The sequence below is a fragment of the Astyanax mexicanus genome, chromosome 8 (assembly GCF_023375975.1).
Source record: "Astyanax mexicanus isolate ESR-SI-001 chromosome 8, AstMex3_surface, whole genome shotgun sequence".
Classification (NCBI taxonomy): Eukaryota; Metazoa; Chordata; class Actinopteri; order Characiformes; family Acestrorhamphidae; genus Astyanax; species Astyanax mexicanus.
The window spans coordinates 14,687,993-14,704,376 of NC_064415.1; the positions used below are offsets into that span (position 1 = coordinate 14,687,993).

General features: G+C 42.6%; 1 protein-coding gene and 1 long non-coding RNA gene across 3 annotated transcripts in view; both read right to left on the reverse strand.

The window, feature by feature from the left end:
- Positions 1 to 2,141: 2,141 nt before the first annotated feature.
- Positions 2,142 to 13,730, reverse strand: kdm6ba (lysine (K)-specific demethylase 6B, a). Its single transcript, XM_049481878.1, has 20 exons — positions 13,636 to 13,730; positions 13,283 to 13,406; positions 12,938 to 13,033; positions 12,642 to 12,840; positions 12,204 to 12,440; positions 11,788 to 11,958; positions 11,209 to 11,688; positions 7,958 to 11,085; positions 7,693 to 7,819; positions 7,464 to 7,569; positions 7,136 to 7,341; positions 6,893 to 6,990; positions 6,723 to 6,791; positions 6,316 to 6,464; positions 6,043 to 6,157; positions 5,697 to 5,884; positions 5,439 to 5,580; positions 5,183 to 5,309; positions 4,907 to 5,077; positions 2,142 to 4,005 (listed from the first exon to the last, which is right to left on the reverse strand). Exons 2-20 carry the CDS (start codon positions 13,399 to 13,401, stop codon positions 3,982 to 3,984), a joined length of 5,952 nt encoding a protein of 1,983 aa, XP_049337835.1. The 5' UTR covers positions 13,402 to 13,406; positions 13,636 to 13,730; the 3' UTR covers positions 2,142 to 3,981.
- A 1,886-nt stretch (positions 13,731 to 15,616) lies between these two features.
- Positions 15,617 to 16,384, reverse strand: part of LOC125803748 (uncharacterized) — a 28,574-nt gene continuing 27,806 nt past the window's right edge. The window contains exon 3 of one of the 2 annotated variants that reach the window (XR_007440119.1): positions 15,617 to 15,691. This is a non-coding gene — a long non-coding RNA (uncharacterized LOC125803748). The remainder of the gene's footprint in view (positions 15,692 to 16,384) is intronic. The other variant, XR_007440118.1, reaches the window with a different exon arrangement.

Sequence of the window (16,384 nt, forward strand, 5' to 3'; positions counted from 1 at the left end):
CAATTTCACCTGCTGTTGTGCAAATGGAATAGACAACAGGTGGAAATTATTGGCAATTAGCAAGACACACTCAATAAAGGAGTGGTTCTGCATGTGGGGACCACAGACCACTTCTCAGAACCTATGCTGTCTGGCTGATGTTTTGGTCAGTTTTGAATGTTGGTGGTGCTTTCACACTCGTGGTAGCATGAGACGGACTCTACAACCCACACAAGTGGCTCAGGGAGTGAAGCTCATCCAGGATGGCACATCAATGCGAGCTGTGGCAAGAAGGTTTGCTGTGTCTGTCAGCGTAGTGTCTAGAGGCTGGAGGCGCTACCAGGAGACAGGCCAGTACACCAGGAGACGTGGAGGAGGCCGTAGGAGGGCAACAACCCAGCAGCAGGACCGCTACCTCCGCCTTTGTGCAAGAAGGAACAGGAGGAGCACTGCCAGAGCCCTGCAAAATGACCTCCAGCAGGCCACAAATGTGCATGTGTCTGCACAAACGGTTAGAAACCGACTCCATGAGGATGGTATGAGGGCCCGACGTCCACAGATGGGGGTTGTGCTCACAGCCCAACACCGTACAGGACGCTTGCCATTTGTCAGAGAACACCAGGATTGGCAAATTCGCCACTGGCGCCTTGTGCTCTTCACAGATGAAAGCAGGTTCATACTGAGCACATGACAGACGTGACAGAGTCTGGAGACGCCGTGGAGAGCGGTCTGCTGCCTGCAACATCCTTCAGCATGACCGGTTTGGCAGTGGGTCAGTAATGGTGTGGGGTGGCATTTCTTTGGAGGGCCGCACAGTCCTCCATGTGCTCACCAGAGGTAGCCTGACTGCCATTAGGTACCGAGATGAGATCCTCAGACCCCCTGTGAGACCATATGCTGGTGCGGTTGGCCCTGGGTTCCTCCTAATGCAGGACAATGCTAGACCTCATGTGGCTGGAGTGTGTCAGCAGTTCCTGCAAGATGAAGGCATTGAAGCTATGGACTGGCCCGCCCGTTCCCCAGACCTGAATCCGATTGAGCACATCTGGGACATCATGTCTCGCTCCATCCACCAACGTCACGTTGCACCACAGACTGTCCAGGAGTTGGTGGATGCTTTAGTCCAGGTCTGGGAGGAGATCCCTCAGGAGACCATCCGCCACCTCATCAGGAGCATGCCCAGGCGTTGTAGGGAGGTCATACAGGCACGTGGAGGCCACACACAATACTGAGCCTCATTTTGACTTGTTTTAAGGACATTACATTAAAGTTGGATCAGCCTGTAGTGTGTTTTTTCACTTTAATTTTGTGTGTGGCTCCAAATCCAGGCCTCCATTAGTTAATAAATTTGATTTCCATTGATGATTTTTGTGTGATTTTGTTGTCAGCACATTCAACTTTGTACAGAACAAAGTATTCAATGAGAATATTTCATTCATTTAGATCTAGGATGTGTTATTTGAGTGTTCCCTTTATTTTTTTGAGCAGTGTATATATCCAGGGTGTCCAGGTTATTCTGCAGCTTTTAATTAGGCTTTCTCTAATTATGTATAATAAGTGAACTAAAATTAAACCCGATGGCCAGATAAAACTAAAATGATGAATCTAATGTTTTTTCCAAGTGTTATATTCAGTGTACTAAAGACACATCTACATAGCTAGCTAACTGTCCATTTTAATTTGCTAGTTCAAAAAATATTAAATCATATTATTTTCAGTGTTAGATTGTTCTATTTTTGTTAGGTTTGCTGGTGTTGTTGTCAAATAGCTGTTTGTAATGTAACATTGTATGCCACGTTTTACTAATATGACACAATGCTTTACTTTTTTTTTTTACAATTTTACTTGTAATCTGTAAATTCCGATTAGTAATTTTAATAATTCAGTTATTTAAACTCTTGTTCACTTGCTGCCTTTTATCTAATCCCTTAACAGATGTCACTGTAGATATTATTCAATAATATTTACGTGCTCACTGGGGGTTCTGTATTTTCTATGTTTAATGTTTTGCCTGATTCTGTTTATGTAAAGCTGCTTTGTGACATCATTTGATAGATGAAGATAAGAAATTTTCACTTTAGTTGTCATGGTGCTAATGCTATGGCTGACCAGTGTATGAAAGTTATTTAGCAAGAGACAAACGATGAACAGATCAGTGATACTCAAAGTTTATCAAAAGCATTTAATATTAATAATCATAGTAATGTCACAAATTCACAAAGTGTTTAAGACGTGTCTGGCTCAGTTTTCTTTGTGTGAACTCTCTAAAACAGTGCAGATTTTTAAATAAATGACCACAAAAAGAAGAGAGGATTATATTGCAACAGGAAAAATAGATTTTCTTTAGAAACAACAAAAAAGACAGAGTAGTTCAGAGAACTCAGCACCTTCTATCATAATCGTAACCAACGTTTTCATATGTAAAATAACTGATTCAAGCTTAAGACTAACAATCAAAACAAACAAAAAAAATTAACAGTTCATCAATCGAATGGATGATTCGATTCACACACCCTAATTCCAGTAAAATGCCACAGTATTTACAGTTCGATGTGTTTTTTTAAAAACAAATAAACAAACAAAAGAATACCATAGACCTTAGATTTTTTTCGGTTAATGACAACCAACTGCAGTAAAATTTTGTATAACCAGAGATTTGTGTGTTGGTTGGCACCGCAACCATGTTCTTCCAAAGACAACATTTAAAACAATTTCAAGCACCACTAAATGTGTAAATACAGCTCTGTATTTATTCGCATTTCCCCCACAATACAAGGTAAATTAACCATTAGCGTGAGTAGGGGTCATAATGCGCAGCAGTGATAACCTTTTGCATTCCATTTTTGATGCTAAGGTCAGTGAAAAAGTGGCTTTTTGCTTATGTATACAAACAAAAAACTGCTTTCAGACAAAACTACATTTGCTCTGCATTCTACAATCTACAGGAAAGTGGAGTTATAGTCAATAAAAGAGTTAATGTTCTTTATATATATTTATACATATATAGACCATGAGACGAGTTTAAGGGACTAAGCACCTCTGGATTTTTCCTTAAATCAACTAGAAAATAGAAAACCTTAGACATCTGATAACCCTACAAAAGCGGGGAGAACATTTTATATCCAATAAATAGAAGAATGAAGTTAAATAAAAATGTACAATTGGGAGAGAGGAAAAATCAGGAGCATAAATCTGTATATTAAGCAAGAATGAGAAGTAAAAATGTTCACTACACCAACTGATGACATACTGTAATCTCACAAAATTAGGGCGAAAAAACAATGCAATGTTAGAAATGCTTTTGTTATGACATGATTTCTCTCTTCAAGAAAATAAAATCATGACCTTATAAACAATATTTTCAGACAGTATCTAAAACTGAAAAACAAATCTTTTAAACCCGTATGTTTTGAACCATACCAAACAAATGTTACTTTTTTATTCTTAATGCCTTAGAAAAATGTTTATATATCTATTATTAGTATTATTCATTTATCTCTTCACTAAATACAAGTCACAAGGCCAATGTGGTATATATCTAGGCTGTTCTAGTTTTGAAAATAAATTAAGAAGAAAAAATAGCACCCACAAAAAACACAAACAGCATTTACACTTTCAGTATTCAAGACAGAAAGAGAACTGAAAAAAAAAAAAAAAAAAAAAGCAATAACAACAAATACAGAGATGCCATTTTTATCATAGATGTTGCTGCCATTACTGTGACAGCACAAACTGCGTTCTGTTGAAAGTCCCTCAGGGCCAATCAGAGGTTGGTATGTTTGGCTGCTGAGAGTAAACCTTAGTCTTATTGGCCGATAGGTGCTGTAAACAATGCGGAGTAAACTGGTTTATGATTGGCTGGCTGTTCCAACAGGCATTAGCAGTAGTAGTACTTTAAAAATGTAGGAAAAATAAAAAAAGTACAATTTCGAAAACAACTTGTCCTGGCGAGCAGGAGTTTTGGTTATGGCTGTGTGGGAGAGGGGAATGGCGGAGTTGATTTCATCGAGAGCCAGGGGCCGAGGCCTAAACAAAAAGAACAAAAAAATAAAAGCAAGAGTAAGTGCAGGAGACAACCAAAATAACTTTACAGTATCAAGCTGTGTGTAACTTTCGCATACTGTCAAGCAGAAATCTTTGACAATGTGAATGGCAGTTGTTCTTTAAATTGTTCCTAATTTCTGATGCATGGTCTGATAGAAATTTACTTGAAATACAATCTTCTTTAAAGGTCACCTTCCGTCGTTTTTTCTTTCATTTTAAAATGTCTAGTTGTGGTCTCTAGTATGAATGAATGACATGTGAGCCGTTTTTGTAAAAAAAAAAGTGCTCAGGTGTCTCTGTATAGCTCTTTTTTAATGGACTGTTTTAGGGGTGTGTCCAAAATGACCGGATTCCAGCTTTGCTCATGAATATTCATACATGCAAACAGCATGCAAATATCTCTCCTCTGATTGGCTAGGAGCACTGCGACGCCCCTCCACCGCTCTGCCGCTCACTGCCTCCCACCTCCTAACTGATGAGCGGTGATGTTGCGTCGCTTCAGCTCCGCCTCTGGGAGTTTCTCGAGCCAAGGTGGGCTGGTCTGTGAGTTTCTGCCTACGTAGGCAGAAAGATAATTCAAAATTCACCCGTTTTTCGGAGGGGGGGAGGGGGGATTTCTTTGCTTAGCTCCTGCAGACAATGGGGGCTGCAAAACAGTTTAATGTGCAGGTGTACACATTCAACTCGGAGAGACCTACTGTATTCCACATAAAACAAGAAAAATCAGATTTTCGCGGAAGGTGACCTTTAAGTGACTTAAAATGTATAAAAATAATCTTTTTTCTTTCTCCTGGTAAATCAAACCACTGTGGACAAGGCTATTATGCAACAGCAACAACATGAGGACAGTGCCACTTAATTAAATGTGAATGTGTGTCCTCACCAAGCTGAAGGAGTCGTAAGTGTTCATTAGGTCCTCCATGCGGTATTGTTCCAGCACCACTACGTTGGAGAGGTTGGGGCTACGCTGCCTGGCACAGTCCTCACAACGCACCACATACGTCTTCTTACTGCCGTTCTCACTCGTCACAAACAGCAGATCAAAAACTTCCACCTTTAAAAAGGAAAAAATCTATTTAATAGACTTACTCTCAAAGCAACTGTAGAAGACCCAACAAGTTTTTCGGCTGTCAGAAACATTTGAATGAGCAGTACTCACGTCACACTCGTTGCAATAGTAGGCTGGCTCATCCTTTACTCTGCTCTGGTAGGAAATCTTCTTCCCTGCAGCTACCAGTTGGTCTCTAAGGACCTGAATGTGCTTCATGGACTGTAGAAGACAGTGTCTGATGGAAAGATGGAGGTAACAGTTAACACTATTTTGATGTCCAATACAAATTTTACCTACAAATGTGTACACATTTATTAAATATTTTGTTTTACAAGCACAACCTATTCAGTTACAGAATACTCACTTGATCATCTTGTATGTGTCGGGGTCAGTAATTTTGACTGTGCGAGCCACATTCCATGACACGTGAATCATGGGCACAATGGACTTTACGTTCTTCACTTCATTCCATTCAAACCTCTCCAGGGCTAACTGGTACTGGTAGGCTTAAAACACAAGATATACACAAAATATACATTCAATACATAGCAAAGACCTGAATGGACAAAGTTAGATAAGCAATTTAATAATTGCATTTTGCACTAGAGGGCCAGTAACTTACCATTGAGTGGCCCTACATTCCATGCAATGTTATTACACCAGCCCACAGCCTGGACCCAGTGCACAGTGCCCGCATTAATCCACACCAAGTCTCCAGGTCGCTGGATGAAGCGGTATACAGGGATGTTGGAACGGTACAGATCCTCCAGAACCGGCCACCAAGAACCAGTCAAATAGTCAACACCGTGCCTGAAATCATAAGGTAGAGAGATCAGCCAATTACATTCCCACGGACACAACTCCTTGGTCCATAATCAACAGATCTGTTCTAACAGCAGTTTCCCATTAAGGATGAGAATGAGATTCTATTTTATATATTATTGTCATATTGTATCAAATCTTCTTACTTTTCACAGAAATCACTGATGGCCTTCCAGTAGTTGTCATGAACAGCAAACCACTCACAGTCTCCTGGGCCAATGTTGATGTTCACGGAGCAGAAATTATTATTCTCCTGGTGCCCTGTGAACAGGTATTTGAAAAGGTATAAATAAACACTATACACAACCACTCACACAGACACTCTTATAAGTACCACACAAAAGTGTTCGCCAAACATGCTTATTTCAAGTCGGTCACAGACTGCAGTAATCAATACACACACACGAACACTCACACACCTGGTGTACGACTGCCAGGAACCTTCATGTAGAGCTGTACAGTGTTCATGCCAAGGATAGTGTGGCCTACGTGACTCAGCATATTACCACTGGAGGATACACGCATAAACGCCGGTAACTTCTGCAGCTCCTGCAGCTGAGGCTTCCACCTAAAAAACAAAGAATGAATGAATTTATGTACTATATTAAACTAAGCAGTTGTTTTTGTATGTTTATATGTTAAACAAGATAAAACTTAAAATACAACAAGACAAAGTACTGCAAACAACAGCATATTGATGTATGAGTGTGAATCCTAATTTTGTCCAGCAGAGGTCAGCAAGATAAAAACATAGGTCTATGAAAAGGAAACAGTGGGAGATGCACTATAAAGGTACTAACTCATTCTTATCAGCAGGTTATCTTACCTCTTTGGATCGGAAAGGTCGATGTTAGTGCCAAATTTGATGATTTTCCCAACTGATTTCTGCTCAGGGCTAATGGGAAAACAGCACAGGAATAACAGGTAAGGGATTTTTTTCATGTGTGTATAAATGTTAACCTTTTTTAAATTATAAATGTACTTATTAATAAGTACCTGGGGCCTGAATTTGCAGAGTTGCTGTTTGTGCCATCTGAGTTAGTGAGGGGCTTTTTCACATCATCATCGTCTTCATCATCACTGCCTTTCTCTTCCTGCACAAGAGGAAGGACAAATAGCAAAATTAATTTAGTTGTTGGGATGGCAGTGTGTCAGGCATACTTAACTTGTTCTTAAGTGGCTACATAGTGCAAAGAGTAAAGAACAGCTTTTTTTAGAAAAACAACTGTAAAGTCCAACCTGTAGACTCTCCTGGAAACTGGATGCCTGGTACTGTGCATATTTGGCTATGGTGGTATGTGATCGACTGCTCTCACAGGGCCATATTTGCCCTGTGCCGGTAGGGTCCCAGTTCTCATCAGCTGGTTGCTGCACCTGAGTTCTGACTTCCACTGCATGTTCTGAATTTGCCTCTACCAGCGATTTAGTAGAGAAAAGACCCAAATCTGTGTAGAGATCAAATTGTACTTAAAACATGGCAAACATTATGTTTTATGTTAGAAATATTGCATATTCTTGATGTATGGTAGACAGTTAACATGATGCATTCATAAGCTGTAATACTCACTTAGTCTAAGGGAGCCTGCAAGACCTCTTATAACAGTAATAGGGTTCTTGGGGTCTGTGCAAAATTGAAGTAACACAGGGGAGAAGGCATCTCTTTTGCTCTCCAACTGCAAAAAACAAAAAGGTACAACTCTCACAAACAAAACCATATTTATCCAAATTAAACTACAAATGGCTCACTATCACACGTTTACCAAACTATTTTAAATGTGCATATATAGAATACTCACATAGATGCTGGGTGTTGGTGGGTTGAGTTTCTCCCGTGGGATTGGATGCTCCATGTGCGAGGTTGGTTTCACAGAGAAAGCCGGGAGTAGATAGGACTCCTTAAACTTTCCTTTTACACGGGCCGCCCTGAAATAAAAAAAAAAGTAAACATATGCCACATACTATTCCTTGATTATTTGTTTTTTTTTTCAGTCACAAACTTTAAGCTTCACTGACAGCATAGTTTCAACATTAAAACATTTAAAAATGTCATTTGTCACTCACTTGCAAGATCTGATAATTTCAGCAGCTGTGTTCTTAATGCTAATCTCATGCAGTGGAATCCTCTTCTCCTCTACCTCAGAGGCAATAAACGTTTCTCTGTCCCCACTCTCCACCTTAATGAGACGAATCTTCAACTCTTTAGGTGGTCCATCAGTGAGAGCCTTCAGCTTCTGGAAGTCTGCAGAACCCAGTGTAGATGAAGATGAATGATCTGATGAACTGCCACTCTTCTCCTTGTTCCAAGACACCCACTCCTCTTTTTCACTTCCCTCCTCTTTCCTTTTCTTTTTCTCCCCATCTCGCTCTCTCTCCTTCTCCCGGAACTCTTTACTGTGATGGTCCATGTTGCTCCTCTTCTCTTTTTGTGGTTTGCCCTCCTTGTGTCGGCGACTGGAGCTCGAGGAGGAGGAAGAAGAGTGGGATGTTTCCTCTCGTTTTTCTCTGTGTTTCTTCTTTCTCTCTTTCCTCTCCTCATGCTTTTTGCTACTGCTGCTATGTTTGTGTTTCCTCTCTGGGTCACGCTCACGCTCTCTTTCACGATTCCGCTCCTTCTCAGGTTTGTGCACCTCCCTTGTCTCAGGCTTGCTGTGGTCTGATAATGCTTTGATGGGAAGTTTGTGTCGGTTCAACATCACCTCACAACTGCGACCCAATTCTGCCAGTGATGATTCTGAGATAGTTGTGAGCTTGGGCCTCTTTTCCACCTCTGTTGAGACCTTGACATCAGCAGTACCTTCCTCATCTTTAGGATCCTTCCTTGTTCCTTCCTCACCCTTATGTTCAGAAAGATCAGGCTGGCTCATTATAGCACCTTCTTTTCTCTCTGCAGGGTATCCTGATGGTGACTGAGGATGGATCTGTTCTGAGGTAGCATTTGATGGGGCTGGGGCTGGATTACTAAAGCCTGGGTGGCTGGTTGAACCTGATGTGGGAGAAGTGCTCTGTTGCCTGCAGATATCTGGGCCCAATGAAAGTGAGGAAGAGTACTTCAGACCTGTCATGGCTGAAGGAGGTGGCCTACCAAATGGACCTCCACGGTAGGTGTACTTCTGGCTCTCCAGCACTGAAGCCAAGTTTTTAAACATGTTGTTTACACCAGTCTGATGCAGGTGTGGCCTCATAGGTGGTGGAGAAGAGGAAGGTGTGTCGTCATCATCTTGGTCAGCCTCTTCCTCATCTTCCTCACACTCACTCTTTACTGCCTCTGGAAGTCCATAGAGCTTGGCCAGGTCACTGTGGCGATAGCTGGTTCCTGTGATGCTACCACCACTGTTTTGACACTGAGTGACTGCGCTGGCAGGTTTGGGGATGACCTTAAGAGTCTCCTCTTCTTCATTAAGTGAAGAAGTACGGCTGCAGGGTGACGCCAAAGAACCCTGACGACTTAAGACAGGGGGGCTAGCATGGGTGTCTGTCAAATAATCCTCTGTGGTTGGCTGTTTCAGGGTAGGCATTAGGTCCGGGGCACCCAGGTAGTTCTTAATGGGTGCCACAGTGACAGAAAATGGCAGCTCTGGGACTGTCTGTCCCCCACTTTGACCAGAGTACAGCTCCTCCTCTTTCTTAATGGACTCATCCAGCATCTTCATGATGTTCGCTAAACCATCAGGAAAGAGTTCAGATTGTTCCTCCTCAAACTGGGTGCTATCAGAATCGCCACTGCAGCTACTTTCATTGCTGCCAAGACTTCCTAACCCACTGCTTGGCATATTTTTGTGGAGACTGCCTGAACTTGCACCTATTGGTGGATATGATGTTGGAGTATCCCTGGGAAATGCCTGGTAGAGTTTTGGGGGCTCTCGGAGAATTGGTGGATTGGGAATAGCCCTGACCTCATGAGGGCTGTTCTGTATGGGAGAGTCTTTGGATGGACAAGATGTTGACAGTTTTGTTTGGTTACTTGAAGAGTCTGTTGGGGCAGGTTTAGAAGGGTATGTAAGTGTGGGAATCCCCGAGATATTTTGTGAAGGGGGACTGAGTGAAGCTTTGCTGTTCCACTGTTCCCGCTGCCTTTGCTTCTCACGGGCATAGTCAGTTTGTGGTGTGAGAGGAGGCGGGCGAGACCTTTCTAGGGGAGTTGTGCCAGGTACAGGTGGACGAGTGGGAATACCACCCCGGCTCAGCCAAGGGGGTGATGTCTGGGTTGGTGGTGCAACTGAGGAAGGTGAAATTGCAGGAGACAGACGTGGAGGGGGTGGATCAGTAGCACTATTTGACAGCAAGCGCTCCAGACTTTCAATTGCAGACTCATCTTCTGACTTCATTGTTACTTCCTTTTTCTGTTTTCTCTCTTCTTCTTGTTCTATCCTTCTTTCTTCTGCTCGCATATGGTCCTGAAGCTCAGCATCAAGTTTCTTTAACGCTTCCTCAATGGACTGGGTGCTGGAAATGGCATGTGGATTGCATGGCCTTTGATACGTCTGGGTGGGGGGCACCTGAGACGCTACAGAGGGTGCATGGTGAGGCGTCTTGGGGTACAAAGGGCCAGACTGTGGCTGAGCTGTGTTCACAGTGTTGGGTTTTGTAAGCTGTGGGTGGAGGAGGGGCAAACTGGCAACCTGTGAAAGGTTATTTGAAGCCCTGCTGGTGATGACGCTATTTCCTGATCTCTGAAACCCTGAGCTGAGAGAGGAAGGAACAGAGGATACTTCCGGGGTGTAATGGGACCTACCCTGTCCTTGTTGGGGTACAGAGGGTGGCTGATGCTGAGGTTTGGTCTCTTGATGGTGCTGGGGGTAAGTTACTGTGTCTGACTGGGTTCCCTGATACCCCTGACGTGAGACACCTTGTGCAGATGGAGTCAGGTTGCTTTTTGAAATTAGAACAGAAGAATTTGCTCTCCAGCTGTTTACGGTGCTGGTTGCAGGAGAGTTTACAGAAGATACAGAATTCATGGTGGTAACAGTTTCCCCACTACTATAGAGACCCACAGAACAGGGAGGACTTGAAGACTCCTGGGAGGGCATACTTGGGGTAATAACTGGGGCTCGAGACAAAGGCTGGGGGGGACTTAAGTGTTGGGGAGGGCCTGTATCTTGGCTGGCAACAGATCTATTTTGCTGTTGCTCATTCTGTTGAGATACAGAGGTGACCTGAGGCTCCACCAGTGGGCGGTAGGGACCTGAATCCTGGAGAAAAAAATACAAAAGATAAACAGAACATCATTCACAACATTTATTTAAAATTAAACTGATATTTAATTGCAAAATTATTTTTAGTAAATAACAGAACAATGTTGTTTAGCCACTCACTGGGACAAGATGACCATATTTGGTCTGGTTTCCACTGCTGGAAGAGGAGCTGGTGGTGCGAACAAGCCCTGGATGGGGCTGAAAGCTAGAGTGGCTGTAAGGCACGGTGGCATGGTGTGCTGGTGTAGGGGCAAGGCGACCCCTGCCTGACTGGGTTAATGAAGGTTGTGAAGTTTGTGCCTGACTTGCAGTAGAGCTCATCCTTGAATCATGCACTCTGTGGGAGGGAATACCCTGTTGCTCCCCCTGAGTCTGAACTGATGATTTGCTGTTGGGGTAGGGGTATGTTGGTTGATTGCGGTGGGCACTGTGAGAAGAGGATCCCACAGACTGAGAGGACTGAGAAGGCTTGTGGCCTGGAGTATCTCTGCCTTGTCCATAGCTCCCAGCGGTAGAGATGGAACGGGTAGAGGTCAGTGGGAGTTTGGAGGAAGGGGATTGTTTGTCAGCAAAAACACCCATTTCTGGTTTGTGTGCATCCTGTGGAAAAGGGATGAATAAATTATGATGTCGAAACTATATACAGACAATATGAATTCTTATTATTGAATAATATTACAACTAATCATTTATAATGACCTGGGGCTCAGTAGGTTCCATCTTGCGTTCAGATGGGTTCCAGGATGGATTTCCCTTTTGCAAAGGGTTCCAGAAGCCCTGTTTTGATTGGGAATAGTGGGTCTGAGGCTGCTGCAGTGAGGAAAGGGAAGCTCCCATTGGTCCAGAGAACTGATAGATGCCAGTCATATGCTGTATTCAAAAAGGCATTTGGTCATAAGGAGTGAGTAGAAATTTATAAGTAACAAACATTTAAACAGGACTAGTATTTGTACTAAAACCAAAATTATATGCCAACGCAGCAGAAAAAAGAGCCTATGTATGCAAGGTGGTCACAGTGGTAATGTATCTCCTGTTATTGCCTAATTTGTTCAAGTAATAACAACTGCCCACATAATTTTGCCAGTTTTTGGAGACATTTCATCTGCAGTCCCAACCTGATCAGACTCTGAGCTTCTCTTCCTCTTGCTTGGGCTAGGGGAGTCCTCAGTGGTCTTGTTGACAGGATGAAGGGTGTGCTGGATGACAGATTGCTCCCCCAAAGGTGGTGCTGGGCGTTTTAATTGGGTAGCATGAGAATAAGCATCCCTTGGTGGTAGTTGCTGTTGCTGAGCCCACAAGTCTGGGAGAGGGGGCATGGGCCTGGAGCCATGGTGTGTGGGAAGGGGACCAAACTGAGAGGGGGAGAAAGAAAGATCAACATTAAAAACTTACTCTGATACCTTGCCAAAGAGTTAGAGAAAGATTTAATAAATATGCAATTAGTTACATAAAAAACAGCAGAATACACAGTCATATAAACTCTTTAAATATTAGCCTACTTTTGTAATATTATTATTATTTGTATAGGTCTAAATGTGATAATTCAGACTCACTTTTAACAGTTGGTTGGCTCGGGCGGTGAGGTGTGCTGGTGGACCAGCATTGTAACCATTATGTAAACGAGCGTGATCCTCTTTAGGAAGCTGATCATAATGTTGACCAACTGTATCCCATGGCCTAGGAGGTGCCCTATGTAATCCAGGCAACAAAGCCTGAGGCAGGTCCAGCTTATCCCCTCCGCGTGGCAGTGCACTAATTACAAAGACAGGAGACAGGGTATGAAACATTGCAGTTGTATATTTGCATTGTAAAACACTGACTAGGCAAATGTATGTGCTCTCTTACTCACCCACTGTTGAAGAATTTATTTGGATGGTTCAGCCCAGTCATGTGACTAGGTGGGAGCTGGGGGAGGAACTGAGATTGACTGACACCAGGTGGGCACCTGACAAGAGGAGAAAATAAACTTGTATTAAACAGCTTATCCAAACCTATTGTAACTAATATGGAGTCACACTGAATACAACGAATGAGGAGTTCCTTCATAGGAGAATATTTTTCATTTGAGGTATTACAGTCAAATTTTATGAAAGATTATCCTAAGTTGCACACAGTTAATTGCCATAAATGTCTTATGAAATGAAAGATAAAAGATTAGACTGAAAAAGTGTAAAACTGGAACTTGTGTGCTTACCTGGAGGGAGGGGGCCAGGCACGGCCACCTACGGGAGCCCATGGCCCACGGTTGAGTCCGTCCAGAGGGAAAGGGCCCCGTGTGCCGTGCACGCCAAATTGATCCGCTGTGTGATGCATTCAGCCTGTATAAAACACACAATATTAACTGCTTTTGTTTGGCAAGTCTATTTAGTAATTAAAAATAGATTTATTAGCAAAGCTCTGTTTTGGTCACAAAAACAAACTGCATAAACTACTAAAGCAACTAAAGTGTCTGAGTGGAAAACACTACAAGTATGCTCGGGACAAGCTCTGGTTTCACTAGCACAAAACATGTGTTGACCTGTACATGCTGATTTTGAAGTTACTCACCACACTAGCTGTGTGCGTGAAGCCCTCCACTGCAGCAGAGAGAGGGCCACACACTGACGCTGTGAGGAGTAGCTGCCTGCTGCTTCTCCTGCACACTGCAGAAGATGGAACAAAGACAGATGTCAGTTTATCATGATCATGGACCAAAGTCTTGAGACTCAAGGCAGATACAGCTTTACTGAGATATGTTGATGAGTAGGTATTTTAATGAACATTCTTAAGGTTGTGTTTTTATTCCTTTTATGAAGATTTTCAATATTCACAAGCAAAAACACACAGCTTCAGTTTGAACAATTAAGTAAATATCCAACAGAGCAAATGCCAAAAACTACTTTTTTTTTTTTTTTTTTTTTTTTTTTACCAACCACCCATTCGACTCAAAATTATTCATGCCTTTATAAAAATGACCAGTCTGTTATGTATGCCTATGTTAACCCCTGGTGCCCCTGTCCTGCACATTTGTGTGTTTAGGGGAAGTGGATTACATATAGTGGAAGCAGGGTAATCAGCTAATTAGACATAGTGTTGAGTAGGAAATCTCAATTAATTGCAGGGCAAGTGCCTGGGAACCTAGAGAACCAGAACTGGAAACCACTAATCTATATACTACTTGAGCAGTTTTTGGTTAAACAAAAAGTATCAGTGGTACCAATTCTGCTGGCAGCCTGTAGGGGGCAGTGAGTGCAGTGTATGTGTGAGTGTGTATGAGTGTGTGAGTGGAGCACAGATGGGCTAGTGGGAGTTCACCTATAGTATGAGTGCACTGAGGTCATTATAACCCTTCCTGGGGCCTCCTGGCAGAGAGAGAAAAAGAGGAGGGGGTTTGAGGCAGAGGGGGCTTTTGGAGCCAAGCCAGCAGAGTAGTGTGTGCTGTGTTTGTGCTAACTTGTGTGTGTGTGTGTGAGTAGGCTTATGCCCTTCTGTTGAGCTTTTGAGTGTGCACAGTGCTTCTGGTCCTGTGTGTGTTTGTGTGTATAACAAGAAAGACACCAAGGCTAATCTCATTAGGCCAGGCGTGTAGGGGGGAAAAGTGAGCGAGGGAGGATGTATGTGTGTGAGACAGAGAGAGAGAGAGAGAGAGAGAGACTGGCTTGCGAACAACAGAAGGGCTGAACAGGATGGAGTGATAGATTAGGTAAAAAAAAAAAAGGTGGGCCAAAAATGAAGGCATTCTTCAGGGAGCGATTCCAAATGACAGGGCCGGCTGCGTTCGTATCAAACACCCATACCTGCCCCCATGCTTGGATCATGCACAAACAAAATAAATTAAGATGCTTATCAGACTCAGATACAAAATCAGCAAATAATACTAAATCTCATATAGAAGATATATACTATTAAATTAGACCTTTAACCCCCTGATTTCAGATGAAACGCATAAATGATTGAGCAGGTGTCCAAATATTTTTTGTGAATATAGTGGAAAAAATAGACTCTGTAGCTTAGTAATGATTGCTCAGGTTTTGTGCTCATCTCATTCTGAACAAAAACAACAGACTTTGCCAGTAAGACAGTGTTATTCAACACTTTTACACACTGCTGTATGCTATGCTGGCTGTGACACACTCACATGCACACATGCTGCACTATTCAAGGCTAGTTGTGACACACACAGGCCCGGCGAGTGCGTTGATGAGACATCATTGCTCACCAGTGCCAGTCAGACAGCGTGTGTATGCGCATGTGTGGTGAATATTTTGAGCCTACAGTGCCCACACTGCCTCTCATTCTCTCCAGCTCTGTGTGTGTGTCCTGTGTGCTGTGCTATTATAAGCCCTCTGCAATATTTCAAGATCTCTGAATTTAGAATCCAGGAGGGATAGAAATAATCTTGACGCTGCTGTTCACCATTACTCAAACGACTAAATATATACACAAAGCTGCTGATTAGGAACACATTTTAAAAACAGCACACACACAGACATACACTTTGTTTACTTTTAATTCTTATTTTTACCTCTCAATGGAACATCCAGCACCTGCTCCTTGTTCACTAATGTCCACAGCTTCAGTTCTGGCAGCTGATCATTCCGTTGAACTCTGCAGATCTTGACCTCTGAAGAGAGAAGAAATGATATTTAGGTAATTTACACTTTTTTTTTTTTAACATTCTTTCAATTCACCAACAGCTCTGTAAGCAAGTCTAGGAACACAGCTCTTAGGGCGGACCAGTCATGTGCCAGAAGACAGCTCCACATCCTATTACCAACCTTTTCCCTTACGCATCCATATCTACAGGCCAGTGTAAATGATTAGTAAAGCTTAAAACTTTAGTTTTCTTGGAAACTGTGGGTCAGATAGTAGTGATAAGACACTTCTGGAATGTTCTTGGGACAAAGTTGATTCTTAAATGGCAGGACAAGCAGCACACTACTCTCGACAACAAGTTAGGATAAACTAAATATTTACTAGAAGCAACCAAAAGGAGCTCCATAGAAGGTGAACTGGTGCTGTTTTTAAGGAGCCCAACAAAAGCCAGGTTGGTCAGACCTGACCATTTGGTGCTCCCAGCAGCAAGCTTCTGCAATTTTGCTCTACTCAATATTCCCTACAAAAATCAGATCACTATACACTGACATGCTAAACGTCATCCCAAGGAAAGGCTGATATTATGTGCCAGATTGATTTCTGAAGTTGTGCAGATATTTTATCATCTATTTATCATTCCTCCTTCCACAGTGTTGTGTGTTTACCGTGTATACATCATAAAAGGTATTACTACCCACATGGGGAAGTAATGATAATGACC